Below are 15,102 nucleotides of genomic sequence, written 5' to 3'. Positions count from 1 at the left end.
ATGGATGGATGGATGGATGGATGGATGGATGGATGGATACCTAAACTGTACATAGTTTTGACCCAATAACGGTGGAGTGCTTGTGTGATGTTTCTATTTGTGTGATTAGCACATTAGTCTCACCTGTGTCTGCTTTCACACCTGGGCTCCATTTCATTCACAGAAGCCGCTCTGATATCCACTGTTGAGGCAGTAGCTGTTAGCAACTCAACTCAACTCAAATCAAGAAATAATCTGACAACCTTACTGCTCCGCACATTACTGTAGTATTTTGTGTGTTTTACTTCTAATTCCTTAATCAATAACAATTTTATGTCATTGTTTATATTGGGAAAAACCTGATAATAATGGATTGATAACACCAAATGATAGCTATAACTATAACAACACTCAGTTTTGCCAGGAAGTGAAGACAACGTCTGAAATCCACTTGTATGAACCTGAGGAATTCACAACAACCACAAGTTTTATGGTAAGTCAGATGGAAAGACTGCTCCAACACTATAACATTCTGTTTGTACTCGCTTTGGTCAAAGCTTGGCCAGTGAGCCACAGTAACAGTGTCAGGTTGAAATGTAGTGTTAAAGTTTTACAGTGTGGTTAAAGGCACAAGTTAAAAGTCTTGTTTTGGAAAAGTCACATAAGTTTTTCTGTTTCATTTACTCACATTTCATAAGCTCCGTACTATCTGTACTGAGATCACTGAAATAAAAATGAAAATAATAGACTTCTCTACATTTCATTTGGCATCAGCACGCCCTGTTCTTTCTTCACTTCACTCATCCTAATTTGAGCTGGCTTCCATTTTCAAACTTTTATTTATCCAGCGAGGGCTTTTGCTGAGCACAATTGCTGGTTTTCGGCAACACCCCGCTTCAGATGCACACATGGGAGCTGTAGTCATCAGTTTTTTATGTACAAAAAAAGTATTGCACTGTCCTTCTCATACACTTTGGTATCTTACCTTTGGGTGGTTTGAAACCTTCATGTGTAATCAGAGCTAAGATCCCACAGGGCTAACTACCTCCCTAAAAATCATAAAGTATTATTGCATTGTTTTCATAATGGTGACAAACAACAAATACAGCAGTGTGTGGAGGAAATCCGACGAGACGGAGACAAATAGAGAGAACGAGAGAGAGAGAGGGAGGGAGTGAGGCAAGGAAAACAAAGAGCTTTGTGGTCTTTTTCCAAAAAGTCACAATATCATTTAATATAAAACACCTTTAAAGTGAACATAATAAGGAATCTCAGGTCAGTCAGTCTGTGAGTCCGTGACCACTTCCACACCGCGGTCAGTGAGGAGTTGGAAGTCGAGGAAGAGGAGCTCGACCTTGACGACTGCTGACTTCAAATGTACTTCCATGTGCACACAGAAAAGGCTTGAAACATGCATTTTTACTATATTGTACAAAGTCAAAGGGGAAAAAACTGAAGTTTGTTTTTGTTTTTTTCTCCTTTTCTATTTTGCCATTCACGGCAGACAATTCCCTGCAGCCTTGTGAGGGATCCGGAGGCAAAGAGTGGGGTTAGGTGGGTGGGTGGGGGTCAGTCTTGATAGTTGGGGCATGTACAGAGGTGTCCATTTGTGTCCTGGCACTGAGGCTTACAGTGCCCTCCTCTCTTTTAGACCGTCAGCTGAAGGGAAAGCGGAAACTTGGTGTAAGGCAGGAAATTGACTCAACAATACTTCAGAAATTCATGACAACAGTTGTTTAATTTTGTCCTCTGCGCTGGACAGTGTTTTTGTTGGGCCCCTGCAGTAATGGACACATGCTCCCTCACCAACGTGCTGCTGGTAACGATCAATGGGTGAAGGAGCGACAATGTTCATTCAATTTCTCTGTAGCTATTTAAGAATGCAACATTGTTTCTGCTGCATTTGTGTCCATTCATTATACAGTTGTGTACACTTATTTTTCTCTCTCTGTTACACACACAAACACACACACGCAGAGACGCTCACACTACAGATGCCACGGAGGTGACGGAGGTCACCTTATTGTCTTCTGCCCAGGGCTGCAGGTTCTGCAGGGCGTACAGGGAGGAGTTGTGCAGGCAGAGAGGGTCCGGCTGCATGGGCTGGCTCAGCGTCTTCTGGAAGGCTTCCTGCCGAAGCTGTAGCATCAGCCGGTTGGCCTGCTGCCGCTCCGCCTCCCGCTCCTCTGCAGTCTGTCTCCTGGGTGGACGGAGGGACAGAAGAAAATGAAGAAGAGAAGTATTAAGGACCTCTATGGTGTCAATCCAGAAATCCAATGTTTAATGTTTTCTGTTTTTTGTTTCACATTCTCAGTGAGAACGACTCTGGAGTCATGTTAAGACCTGCAGATTAAAACCATGGGAGTCAACAAACACTAAACCTGTTGTTATTGAACAGAGAGTTCATATCAACATTTCATCCATGAGAAAAGAAAGAACTACACGTAGACATCGGCTCCTCCTTTAGATGTCTTCAGCCGCCAACCCAGCTCCATTCAGTCAGGTAAGGTGTTACAGGGAACATATCATCACTTCTAATATGTGCAGTACTGTACACTTTTATAACCCTTTTGCAACTTGTCTTTCAAATACACACACACACACACACACATACACATATATATATATATATATATATATATATATATATATAAGTAGTGGACAAAAATCACATTTTAATTCATTAAAATTTGTGGTTAATTTTAATGTTTTTCAGATTTTGTATTTTTTAAAGTACTTTTGTCTTCCTGTCAGTTACTTGGTTATGCTTTATGCCGTTTTAGGCTAAAATTTAGTTTTTATATTTGGAACATTGACATGTGTATTTGGTATATTCCTGCTCTAAACTTTCTTAATTTCACCTTTTTGCCAAAGACTGACATAAAATAATGTAAGATACAATTTGCTAATAATGATGGTAAAAACATGCATCCAAAGGTAGAAACATTTAAAAAAGTTCAGTTGTGCAGTGGTTAGTAATGTTGCTTTATAGCAACCAGGGGAAACTGGTTCAGACTGCCCAAAGATGACCTTTTGTGTATGTTTGCACGTTCTCTAGTTTCCTGTCACATGTCAAAACTGACGGAGCGACAGTACATGTGAATGGCTGCTGGACTGGCCACGGTAATGGACCACTCCTGGTTGCTCTCCAACTTTAGCCTGCAGTCAGCAGGACTTGGCTGCACCTCCTCTCCAACCCATTCCCGGACAACGTGTTTATCATGAATGAATGAATCACTGAATACACTAATGACATCATAGAAGCTGTTGGCCACCAACCAGAAAGAAAATGCCTTCAAAACAAAGGTAAGGTTATCAAAATAAAAGATTTAAACTGATGAAAGTCAATTCCCATAGCATTAAAGAAAAGAAATGAGGCAGTTTATTTGCAAATCACCAGGGTTTACTCTCTTGTTAATTCAATGTCAGCTTCAGGCTACATGACAGCTGAACAGTATGAGTGACAGGTGCTGGTCTGAAAAGCGTGACATAAGGAGGAGGAGGTGAAGGAAGGAGGAGGTACCGCACTCTTCCTTCCTTAAGGGGAAAAGTTACATCTGTTTTCTTCTTCATTTCTTCCCACATCTTCTCAGCACACGCTAAGAGTGACACACCGTCTGATCATTGTGTCAGCGGCTGCTAATATCATTCACACAAATGTGTTTTTTCCTGAAACACAATGGAGGAATGGAGATGTTTGTGAAGGAAACCAGTGTGGACGAGTCAGCAATCTATGGATTTAGACAAGTCCCTGAATAGTCCAGCCATGGGACAAAAACTTTTTATTCTTTTATTCTTGCCATGGGACAAAAACTTTTTATTCTTTGGGCTGCAGCCCAACCGTAGTTTTAAGGGTCTTTTTTTTTTTTTTTTTGTTAAAGGTCATTAGGATAGAAATGGCTATTAAAATAATAATGTGGAGTTCTAGTTAAATGTAGGAGTCAAAATAGTTTAAATTAAAAAATTAAATTAAGAAAATCATAAAAGTAAAGTCTTTGAATTGCCACACTTGACTTTAGTATTTTCAGTATTTTTTTAACCCACAATAACAAATAGGGGTTTGTTAGATAGACTAGAAAAAGTTTAAAATTAGTATATCAAAAATGGAATGACTAAAAGTAAGACCACATTTTAATAGTGAGGAAAATAGCTAAAGATCAATAAGATTCTATATGACAATTTGATTAAATTTACTAAAATTCAATAAGATTCTATATGACAATTTGATCCAGAAAATTTTGATCCAAATTTATCCCAAATATGGTTGGAATATATTTTAGAGAATATAAAAATATATATTTTTATAATAGACAACAAGAAATTAGTAAGTTGCATGTTAAATCTCTGTGCCAAAATTGGCCCCAAGCCAGATTTTGGACACACCTGCTGACATGGCCTGGAGGTGACAGATCACTGATATTAAAATAATAACAGTATTTCCATAATGAAATGCACCGTTGATTTGTGAATATTTTTTCTGGCCTCTAATCCCTTTCATAATGATGTTTAGACACGCAACACAGTAACTTCAGCAGTACTGTGCTGAGTCAGTGATATCATCCCAGAACGGGACACATCCGAGAGATAAGTGCTGATGAAAACAACATCATAAAAAACACGGCCATCAAAACCAATGCACAAAATAAGAATCAGAGGCAAAAACAGCAGCAGTAAAACCACTCTTTCATGCACACCAACCTCCATCCATTAGCCACACATTACTGTTAACAGCATTATCATAATCTGCTTTGCTGCCTGTTGATTCGATCATCCTCTTGTTACTAGCGTAGCCGTCACGCGAACGCATCCCTCATCCCTCGCCCCATCGCATGCACGCCACGGGAAACGCCATAAATCTCCAAAGAAAAACGGCGGGGAAATCAAGTCAAATCCCCAGTTAGTCACAACGTAGTGTTCGGCCTCAGATTTGCTTCATTTTGAACTAATTCTTCCCACGGTTATGCATTAATGAAACTTTTTTTTTCCAAGTTCCAATCTGACTTATTTTGCCTTTCAAGCGGAGCGCATCAGAGCCACATTCAAAACGACATGTTTGTTTGGAACAAACTGTCCAATAAACTAACTCCTGAAACACAGTTCAGTTTAAAGTGGTTTCTGTGTGCATTAATTTCAAAACTAATTATGAAATGCTTTAGGATCAGTTAAGCATTAAGAGCCCTTTAGGTAATTCAGCTGTTTTGTAAATGTGCCTCTGAAACATGCGTCCTGGCCCTTTAATGAAGGGCAGGGCATTGTAATTTGATTTCCTACTCATTTACTTCCAAATGGCTATAAACAACAGTTTGAATAGAGTTAAACAGTGTGTGTGTGTGTGTGTGTGTGTGTGTGAGTGTTTTCTGTCTACACAAGCCTGGCGGTCAATTCCTCCTGTGAGTGTTTGAGTATTGCTTTGGACAGCACTTTTCTAAAAGGCCTTTCAGGAGTGATTGTGCTTGGTCAAGTGAACTGGCCTTCAGCAGCAGCTAAGCTAAGCAAAAATATGTGTTGCGTTGTCTTGTACAACAGCTTGAGGCTATGGTTGGATGTTGTCGTACTTTTGTCTCACGCCACAGAACAGCAGCATTTTAACTTTCAGTCAGTGATGATTTTTGCAGAAGCTTCCTTTACCAGGGTTTTTACAAAAAAAGAAATATGAGCACTTCTTCCCATAGTCTTTCCCATTTATTCAATTTTGGAATCAGCAACATGGCAGTGACATCATTCTATGGCCACTAGAGGTCAAGTGTTATACTCAATAAATGACAACTGGAGTTAAATGACATTCTGATTGGTCAGAGGCCACCACCAGCCACTAAACAACTTACATTTTAACTAAAAAGAATAGGTAACTATTGACACTTTTAACTCTGAAGGTCTAAATGACCTCATTTTCATGCACATTTTCTATTTCTTTTTAACCAATTTTTGAGCTATTTTTGGGATATTTCCTGTATTTGTTTTTTTTAACTTCATGCCGGTATGCTTTAGGTGTTATTTTTGGAAATGTTTCACAATATCTGGCTAAACTTCAGTTACAATTACAACATAATCACTGCTGTTGAAACTGGTGACTAATAAAGTCGAACAACTTTGAAACACCTCTTTATCTAAGTCTTGCATGATGAGAAATTATTCCAAATGGCTCGAGTGTGAACTTGCTGACGTCTTACCGCCATTTTGTCCGTCTGTTTTGGAACCAGGTCTTGACTTGCGCGTCTGTCATCTTCAGGGCCTTGGCCAGAGTTGCACGTTCAGCCGATGCCAGATACTTCTGCCTGTGGAAACGTTTCTCCAGCTCACAGATCTGAACTCGGCTGAATGAGGTGCGAGGCTTTTTCCTCTTGGGCGGCGTCCGGTTCTGGTATGGATGGCCGATACGACGTGTCACAGAGAAGGGTGAGAGAGCAGCTGGAAAGACAGAAGAAGAGGGCGCATTAGACTTTGGTTTGATGAAACTAGATGATAACTATTTCAGAACTAGTTCAGAGTCAGGTCCTCTGGCCTAAAGGCCTAGGTAACCTTGATGTTCACTGGTGTAAGCAACTATTTTTATCTTCTAAACTAAACATTTAATTTCCCTCTTGGTGGAATCAAACAATTGCCCATTTTGTTTTCACTCTGGAAAATTATTATTAGAGTCTAAAAACAGCTGCCAACATAGAGAGATATAAATGGAAGTCCAACCAAAATCCCCTAGTTAGAGCTTAAAAGCTCAAACAGCATAAATAATGGTGTGATTCCCAAAAGAAAGGATAAGCCATGGTGAAATATTTAAAAAGGCTGGAATGTGTTGCATGTGTTACAGAAATACTACGGAATAATCATTTTAATGCAAAATATATTAGTATTTTGACAATCGTGTAACACATTGTGAGGAGAGTGGGGGAGGGGTGGGAGGTGACTCACCTGGACAAGCCCCCTTTGGGAAAGCATAGTCTGCTAGAAGGCCAGTGCTGTCTCGCAGGTGAGCGAGCTCAGGGTAATAGCATTTGGCTAATGTCTCCACAGTGCTCCAGACGGGGACCCTGCCGATGTCTCCCTTGGGGAGAGGACAGAGGGACCCGGCGGCCCCAAGCGCCCCCGTGGCCTCTCCGGCTCGGCTCTCCTCTACCTGCTCCCCTAAAGAAAAGGGAGACACAGTAAGGTCCCTCATCTGGAGCAGCAGCAGCAGTTACAGCAGCAGTAGCAGCTGCTGCCGCCGCCGCCGGACAGGCTCCGACTCACAGCAGATAATCACATGAAGGAGCTCTGAATAATGAACACAGGCTACTTTAATGATATTTACTGCTAGTTTCGCTTAAGTTAGCATTTATGAGTGGATCTGCTGCAAGCATTAGATATTTTCATTTGGCAAGGGACAAAACAAAAATGGTTAGAATACAGTCAGCATGTCTATGTGGCCAGTTGGTTTGTCCCAACATGGGGTGGGAAAAAAAGACACATCTTTGGTTCAAGTCAACTGAGGTGTGGGCCACATCCTTGGTACCTGAATAGTAGATGTAGGTCACTGAAAGAAAATGTTATACCGTATATATGTTTGCATTTAATAATAGAGTTTATTATGTGGCAAGTGTGTACCACCCCCCAGGAGAGGGGGGGTTGTTTACAAATTTTGAAAATATCTAAACCAATTTTACATTATGAAAGTAAAAACAAAAATACAGGAACATTTTACCTCTCTAAAACATTATATGCAGACGACATGTTTTTACGATATGGTCTGCTTTTGATGTGATGGTGCCTTTACAAAAATATAAATCTCACATGAGTCCCAGTCCTGTCTTTGCTCCTCCATCTGTGCCTGGTGGCTCACTTTCACATATCCCCATATTGGGGTATTAATAACAACTTACCTTCTGCATCATAAAATATCTATGAATTCTGTCTATTTTGTCAGCCATGGGTAAACAGAAGATCGATAAATGTAATGAGATCGTTTCTGGCCATAGATCCACTCCCAGGCCACATTCTCATTTTGAAGCAGAATGGAAAATCAACGACAGTCTTTCTACCCCCCCCCCCCTTCTTTTTCTCTCCCTCTCTCACTCTGTTTCTCTCTTTTTGCTTCTCCCTCTCTGTATCTTTGTGTCATTCTTCCCCAGCTTGCTGTTGTGCCTGCTGTCGTACAGGGTGTTGATCTGTTCTTGTTTTGTCAGAAAAGCTCACCAGGAGCCAAATGAATATGAAAACATCTGCATAGGTGTCTCCCCGTGGGCCACATGTTCCTGCTGCTGCTGCTCTCAGAATTTACTTTGAGCGACCGAAATATTTACCTGATGGTGACAATTTGGATAAAACATGAGACGTGGAGCTAATGTGGGCACTATTAGACATGTGATATTCTCTGATTAGCAATTATTAAAAAAAAAACACATACTTTTAGTCTTTGGCATTACAATTTAGCAAAAATGTGGCTTTTTAGTGCCACATCTATTTTTATATTTAATTCCCTCTTTAGCTGTTTTTGTTTAAAAATGTGCTATATTTTTCTAAATTAAGTTTTACTTGAATATATTTTATTTACACTAAGTTTTACTATCATTTGATATAATATTGTGTTTGTTACTGGCATTTTTGTGCCTTATATTAGGTTTATTAGTTGGATATTTACAATTGTGGTTAGATTCTAGCTATTTGTGGGCTATGAATCTGTCTGATTTGGCTAAATTTGTGTCTTTTTACTTTATTAACGCAAATACTTGAACTTCTAGCACCATCAATTGTAGGTTATTTTGAGACAAATTTCTTTACAATTTATTTTACTTTTTTAAAAAATATTATTTGTGGCCTAATGTCTAACTAGCATTGTTTTCAAGAACCCCTCAGAGTAGAATTTTTTTTATTCTTATAAAACTAATGGATCCCTTACTGCTTCTCTCTCATTATGTGACATTTGGAGAAGCTTGGATAGTTCATTAAATCTGTGCAAAATGTGGGTTCTCTCGTGGGTGTACTTGGAAAACAAAAGCATGCATTATGCACTAAGTGAATGTTTTTAAATGCTATAAATCTGTATAACATTGTTATAGATTCAAATATAAGTAAGAGGTCATGACCCTTAGATGTTGAAAATGATTTAGACACCAACATGTTATCATGGTGCACTACAGCATTTAGGTGCAGACCTGAATTTCTTCCAGCAGTAGCAGGTCTGTGTCAATACTGCATGACTATTTCAGGCCATCTGCAGGCCAGCTAATGGATCAGGCACATACATGAAAACACATTCAGAGGCCACAAAACACACAATGCAACAGCAAGCAGCAGCCAGCTGCAGCGATGCTTGACCTCACCATGTGCAAAAACACTGATCAATACAGACGCCGGTTCACAGATACTGCTACAGCCAGGTTCAGTGTTTTGACATTAAGCATGAGACTGTTCAGGAATCAGATACCCCTTCAGGTTTATTTACTGCTATTATCACTGGGACTGTGAACTCAGGTGCTGTCCATAATTATAGAACAAAACCACTGTCCAAATTAAAACACTCCATGTCCTGATCAAGTATCGCGTTTAATGAAACAATAAACCAAAGGATTTCATTAAAGACGCAGAAGTCTGCAGAACAGAGTCACGGACAAGATAAACTGTTGTCGTGACTTAAATCTCAGTATGTGTGAGATTTAGGTGAGGATTTTCCCCCTTAAATTATTACATTTGTACAGATTTGTGCACATGTAATGGAGTCCTATTGATTCAGACTTTAAGAAAGACTAATTGATACCTCAGGACAAACACTATTACTCACTATTATCACTAAAACACTTTTATAGTTAAACTATACCAGCATTTTGTAATTCAGATCTGTGCTTTGTTCTATAATAATAATCAACAGGGCTGGATCACAATTATGTTTATAATATTGAGTTCAGTAGAGAATTAACTGTGAGGGGATTAGTGTTCTAATTAGTTAGTCTTGTAATTCATTTCTTAGAACTCTGACTGTAAAAAAAAGGAAAATGTGATTTTAACTATATTTCATTCAAAGAGAACTAATTTTGACAAAACCGTGTGATAATGTCCTTGATCACAGGAATGGCCATTAAAAAACAGAGGGAAATAGACATTTTCCAGTTTTCATTTTGAGAATAATATCTAAATTCTGGCAAAAAAGTCAAGAATATTGATTGTATTTGATTTACCTTCAGAGTTATATCTTTTTTTTCCTCAGGAAAAAAAAAATAAGATCAAAAGTGTGTCCAAATGGAAAAGTGAAAAGAACGCCAATGATGTGATGATGATAAAATCCATGAGACATTTTTCTTGCATTATTCCAGATCTTGTGTCTTCTACGTTTAACTTAAGCCAAGACTTCAAATCCATTAGAAAAGACTGAAGTTACATTCAAATGCCATTTTCCCTAATGATTATCAGTATTCCAGAACAGCCTAGAAAACAGTTAAGAGCTAATGGATGGCGTGTGGAAAACCCTACCAATAACAAGAGAGAGAGAAAACTGAGTCTCATAAAAAAAGACAAAAACCCTGCAAGAAAATGGTCTGACTTTTTTTTTTCTTTAGCAGAAAATGTAAAACTCCAAATAAAAAAGGCACCATAGTGTTGAATCTGCAGACTCTACGATACAATTTAGCATAAAAAATAAATAAAAGCTGCCGTGGAGAATATGTTTGCCATAATAAAACCACTTATACTTAATAACACTTCTCAGTGACAGCGGCCGCCTTCCCCTCTGCGGATATTACCTTTGCAGCAATCTAATAAATACAGCCGTGAAGGATTCTAAAGGGGATATTGAAATATAACATGAACATATATTGCTATTTATTACACTGTACGGGACACATAGAGGCGGCGACGGAGCCTCGTGTCAGGGCCAGAATCAGCACACGACAGAAATATTATTAATATTAATAATAACAAAGCAAACAATCACATTCGGCCGCCATGATGCCGTTTAAGTTACGCGCACGCGCGGGCACGTATGTTTATTGAAGTAGAAAGAAAAAAAAATAAATGAAAGAAAATGAGGTTTAATTATGTTTTTATTGCTGCTGCGAGGTGCATAAAGACTGGCATTAGTAAAATATCACTTTATTATTATTATTATTATTATTATTATTATTATTATTATTATTATTAAACTAAAAGCATGCGACCAGGATGCGTTTTAAGTCAAAAGGTGCAAATCTATTCATATTTCTTTTGTCCGTATCCGAACAATTTAAGGCAGTTAAAATATATGTTACCTTTTTTTCCCAGTTTAGAACAAATAACTAAACAGAGTCGAGATTTGTGGGATATATTTATATAGCAATTCTCCTTTTCAGAAAATAGCACAAACAATTGAATAATATAAGGTATTTTTTAAATAAATACACATTTAAAAAATAAAAAGAATTGAAGTAACACCGTAGTTAGATTGAAAAAGAAGTCCTAAAATGGCAGTGACCGTGTATTATATTGAAATAATATAACTTAATACTGACAATGGAAATAATTTAATTTAATAATCATAACAATTATGAATAGTAAAAACAACAGCACCTAGCATTGATAGCAATGATGACGACGATAAGCTTTAAGCCTGTAGCATTTGTCAGTTTTTGATTTTCCAATACAGAACTTCGTCACCAGCATGTATAATACTAATAATACTAAATATGCTAATAATACTACTAATAATTATTATTATTATAATTATAAAATTAATAGTATCCAAGGGGACGTCAAAATAAATACAACGGACAATCTGTGAATCGATTGAAATTATTTAGTAAATTAATAAGTAAGTGAAACAGACGCACAGAGGTGTTGATAATCGACATTATTAGTTATAGGCTGTCGAGGTTATTTCAATTTAAATTGGATTGAGTTCAACCTTTAAAACCCAGATCTTAATTAAAACAATCGCTTCGCTCCAATATAAACTCCCTATGATTTATAGCAGCAGTTCGGTCTCCCAGGACGCGTGTGAGGGTGAAAAATGAGTGGAAAAATCGAGTTCTATCGAGTTTCATTTACAGCCAGGCAAAGAAAAAGAAAAGGAAGAAAGAAAACACAGAGAGAGAACACCTCTGGTTGTTAGAGCAGGGATTATTCCTTGGCAGCGTGTTGTCGGGGGTAGTTTTCTGCTTGGGTTTCAACTTGGAAAGCCAAGAGAAAAACAAGAGGCAGAAGGAGCGAAAAACATTTAAAGTGATTCCCATCAGAAAAAATGCGAGGAGGGGAGAAGAGGAGAGGAGAGGGGAGGAGAGGAGAGGAGAGAAGAGGAGAGGGGAGTGCATTTGATTTACGGCCTTTGATAGAAAACATAGGCTGATTCTTAGGAGTGTGTGTGTGTTTGTTTGTGTGTGTATGTGGAGAAGTGTGTGTGATGCTGGTAAAGCTGCTGCTGCTGCTGCATCTCGCTCTGATCAATACAGTGGAAAAAAGATCTAAGCTGCGAAATAATTACAGCGACACGAAGCTGCAGAGAAATTAAACGACGGGCCCTCGGTGACTATGAGTAAAATTGATAAGCCTATTTACACTGTATCTTTTTGCACTTGACATATCGTCCCCCAGTATTTAATAATTAATCGGCAGAAAGGAACGGAATGGTGAATATTTAATGCGTGGAGAGGTGCAGGAGAGGTGATGGTAGTGGTGGTTGAGCAGGAGAATGGACAGGAGGAGGAGGAGGCGGAGGAGGAGGAGGAGGAGGAGGAGGGGGATGTGGTGATGGTCTACGTTTTCATCTTCAAAATGATGAGGTCATGAGAAAAAAAACACTCACACACCAACAAAACAAAGAGCAGCCTCCTCCTCCCATACAGTAAAATAAATAATTAAAATATAACATCATGGCCAAGGAATCATATGCAGTCGTACCGAAACACCGGGTCGCGGACTGCAGAGGGTTCACGGGAGATTTTTTTTTTTTTTTGGAGGGGAGAATACGGGGGTCAAAATGTTATTGTTAAGTGTAGAATTAACTGTGAAACTGGAGATAAATATTTGTCAAAACATCTCTTTAAAGTGACTCATGTAATGATGCAGAGAATAATAATGGACAGTAGAATAAATGCCAATTATATGTTGCCACCAATCAGATATATTTAGATGTAAAATATGCTTGTGTTTGTATTTGCTTGGGCCAATATGGTGGCAAAAATGTTCACAAATCAATTTCACTGCGTATTATTTTTAATATAATTTCACTACAATTTTTTTTGTTCTTACTATTTTCACTGAACTTTTTATTTTTATTGTCGGTTTTTTCTGTCAATGGTTTTAACCATCCAATTTAATAAATAATCTTAAGACCGTACCATTAAAAGAAATCTGCTGTCACTTTACAATTACTATTTTTGTTATTTTATGCTACTTTTGTAATTTCCTGTTAAAAAATGTATTGTTTTTAATGGATAATTTCCACCATCGTTTGTCATTGTCAGCCATTTTTGTCCCTTTCGGCCACCTGTAATTTTACCATTACGCCAACGTTAGTTTTTCCATTCTTTTAACATTGTGTTTCAGCAAATAAAAACTCAATGAGGTTTTTTTATGGGTTATTTAACGTCAACATTCAGTCCAAATGTTTAACGTTCTGCATGACAAGTTATAGGAATTCGACTGAACAAATACAGCGTTCGGTTTTAATTAATTTACTTTAGGTTTATCGAGGATTTCAACAAAACTACGTAAAAACAAGGTTCACACAACCTGTGTGGAAATTGTTGGTGCATGAAATGACAAATCGAGGTGAAAATTAACAAAAATAATTTTTTAAAAGGTATGGATAAATGTCTGCTTTGTCAATACCTTCAACATTCCACAGTGTATCTCACCATCGTGATTTGTATAATAATTGACCTAATTAATCTGCACCAATAGACCTCTGAAAATATACACTAATAAAAACGATAGCAGACAATAGTGTGGATAATTCCAATTACTCAGGTTTTATAATATTAATTAATATGCCAGATTAAATTGTTTTTATTTTGTTTAAAACGTAGAGGCCTTAAAGACATGTAAGAGAAATGCTACACGTCTTTGGGGAAACAAAAGGGCATTTTCTAAAAACATTACCATGCTCGGCGTGTGTGTTCCATAAACAGTTATCTGCTGTTTTGTAGTTGCTGCAATATTTGTCACTAAAACCTCACATTTTCCTGTCTAGATTTAATAATATCCACTATAATAAATCACATTTAATGTTACCTCTACTATTACTACTATTACATTCTGCTCTACGACCACTATCACTGCTACTACTGCTATACTGCTGTAGTCAGAAACAATGGTACTGCATGGGGTGAATTTATTTATGGTCAAATGATTCAAAGCCACATTTATTTATATTTTAATATATTTTAAATACATATATTATTTGTTTTAATATTTCAGTATATTTTTGAATATTTTAGTATTAGAGTTTTGAAGGATTTGTTAGTAGATTTATTTATATTATTTTACGTTTTAATTTTTTTTTTTCCAAGCAGTTAAATACATTTCTTTTTATGATACTCAATGACAGACGCGGTCACTTTCTTTTGAGATTATGGTATTGTGGTTAGTTTTTTAAATTGTGTTTTCTGTTGATAATTATTATTATAACAAATAATAATAATACATCTACCTTTTTTGTATTTTTAACGTGTTTTTATGTACTTTTTGTGTTTCTATTTTTAAATGTATTTCCGCAGAATTGACAAAAAGGAAGAAGAAAAATTCATTCTCATGAAGAGAACGTCGAGATCCGTCATCCTGCAGTAAATAGAGAGTGATGGTCCAATACTGATTCATCTGCGTGTCCATGTCAATTTCTGCTCTCGTTTATCAGGCTGCCCTTCCAGCATAATAAAACTGACTCTTTCTCTCTCTCTGAGTGTGTGTGTGCACGTGCGTGTGTGTGCACGCGTGTGTGTTCATATACTATTACAGCTCAAAAATAAAGATGAAATCATCAGAGCTGTGTGTGATCCAAGCTCGTATAGTTCAAGGCCAAATTTGAAATGGACACAGAAGATCACAAACAACAACGACGATAATAATAATAATAATAATAATAATAATAATAATAATAATAATAATAATAATAATAATAATAATAATAATAATAATAATAATAATAATAATAATAATAATAATAATAATAATAATAATAATAATAAT

The 15,102-nt window shown here is 37.2% G+C and overlaps 1 protein-coding gene across 5 annotated transcripts in view; it reads right to left on the bottom strand.

The window, feature by feature from the left end:
* Window positions 1-1,185: 1,185 nt before the first annotated feature.
* The window catches only part of tlx2 (T cell leukemia homeobox 2), a 16,230-nt gene continuing 2,313 nt past the window's right edge, over window positions 1,186-15,102 (bottom strand). The window contains exons 2-5 of one of the 5 annotated variants that reach the window (XM_025063269.1): window positions 6,886-7,098; window positions 6,150-6,387; window positions 1,967-2,179; window positions 1,186-1,638 (exon numbers count right to left, since the gene is read on the bottom strand). In XM_025063269.1, the coding sequence (XP_024919037.1) occupies window positions 1,635-1,638; window positions 1,967-2,179; window positions 6,150-6,387; window positions 6,886-7,098 (668 nt within the window). In that variant the 3' untranslated portion in view covers window positions 1,186-1,634. Of the gene's footprint in view, window positions 1,639-1,962; window positions 2,180-6,149; window positions 6,388-6,885; window positions 7,099-15,102 lie in introns of those variants that run through there. The other 4 variants (XM_017039252.2, XM_025063270.1, XM_017039251.2 and 1 more) reach the window with 4 other exon arrangements.

The sequence above is a fragment of the Cynoglossus semilaevis genome, chromosome 15 (genome assembly GCF_000523025.1).
Source record: "Cynoglossus semilaevis isolate Cse_v1.0 chromosome 15, Cse_v1.0, whole genome shotgun sequence".
Lineage (NCBI taxonomy): Eukaryota > Metazoa > Chordata > Actinopteri > Pleuronectiformes > Cynoglossidae > Cynoglossus > Cynoglossus semilaevis.
Note: the sequence above shows the minus strand (reverse complement) of the source record. Positions and strands in the feature narration are given on the sequence as shown.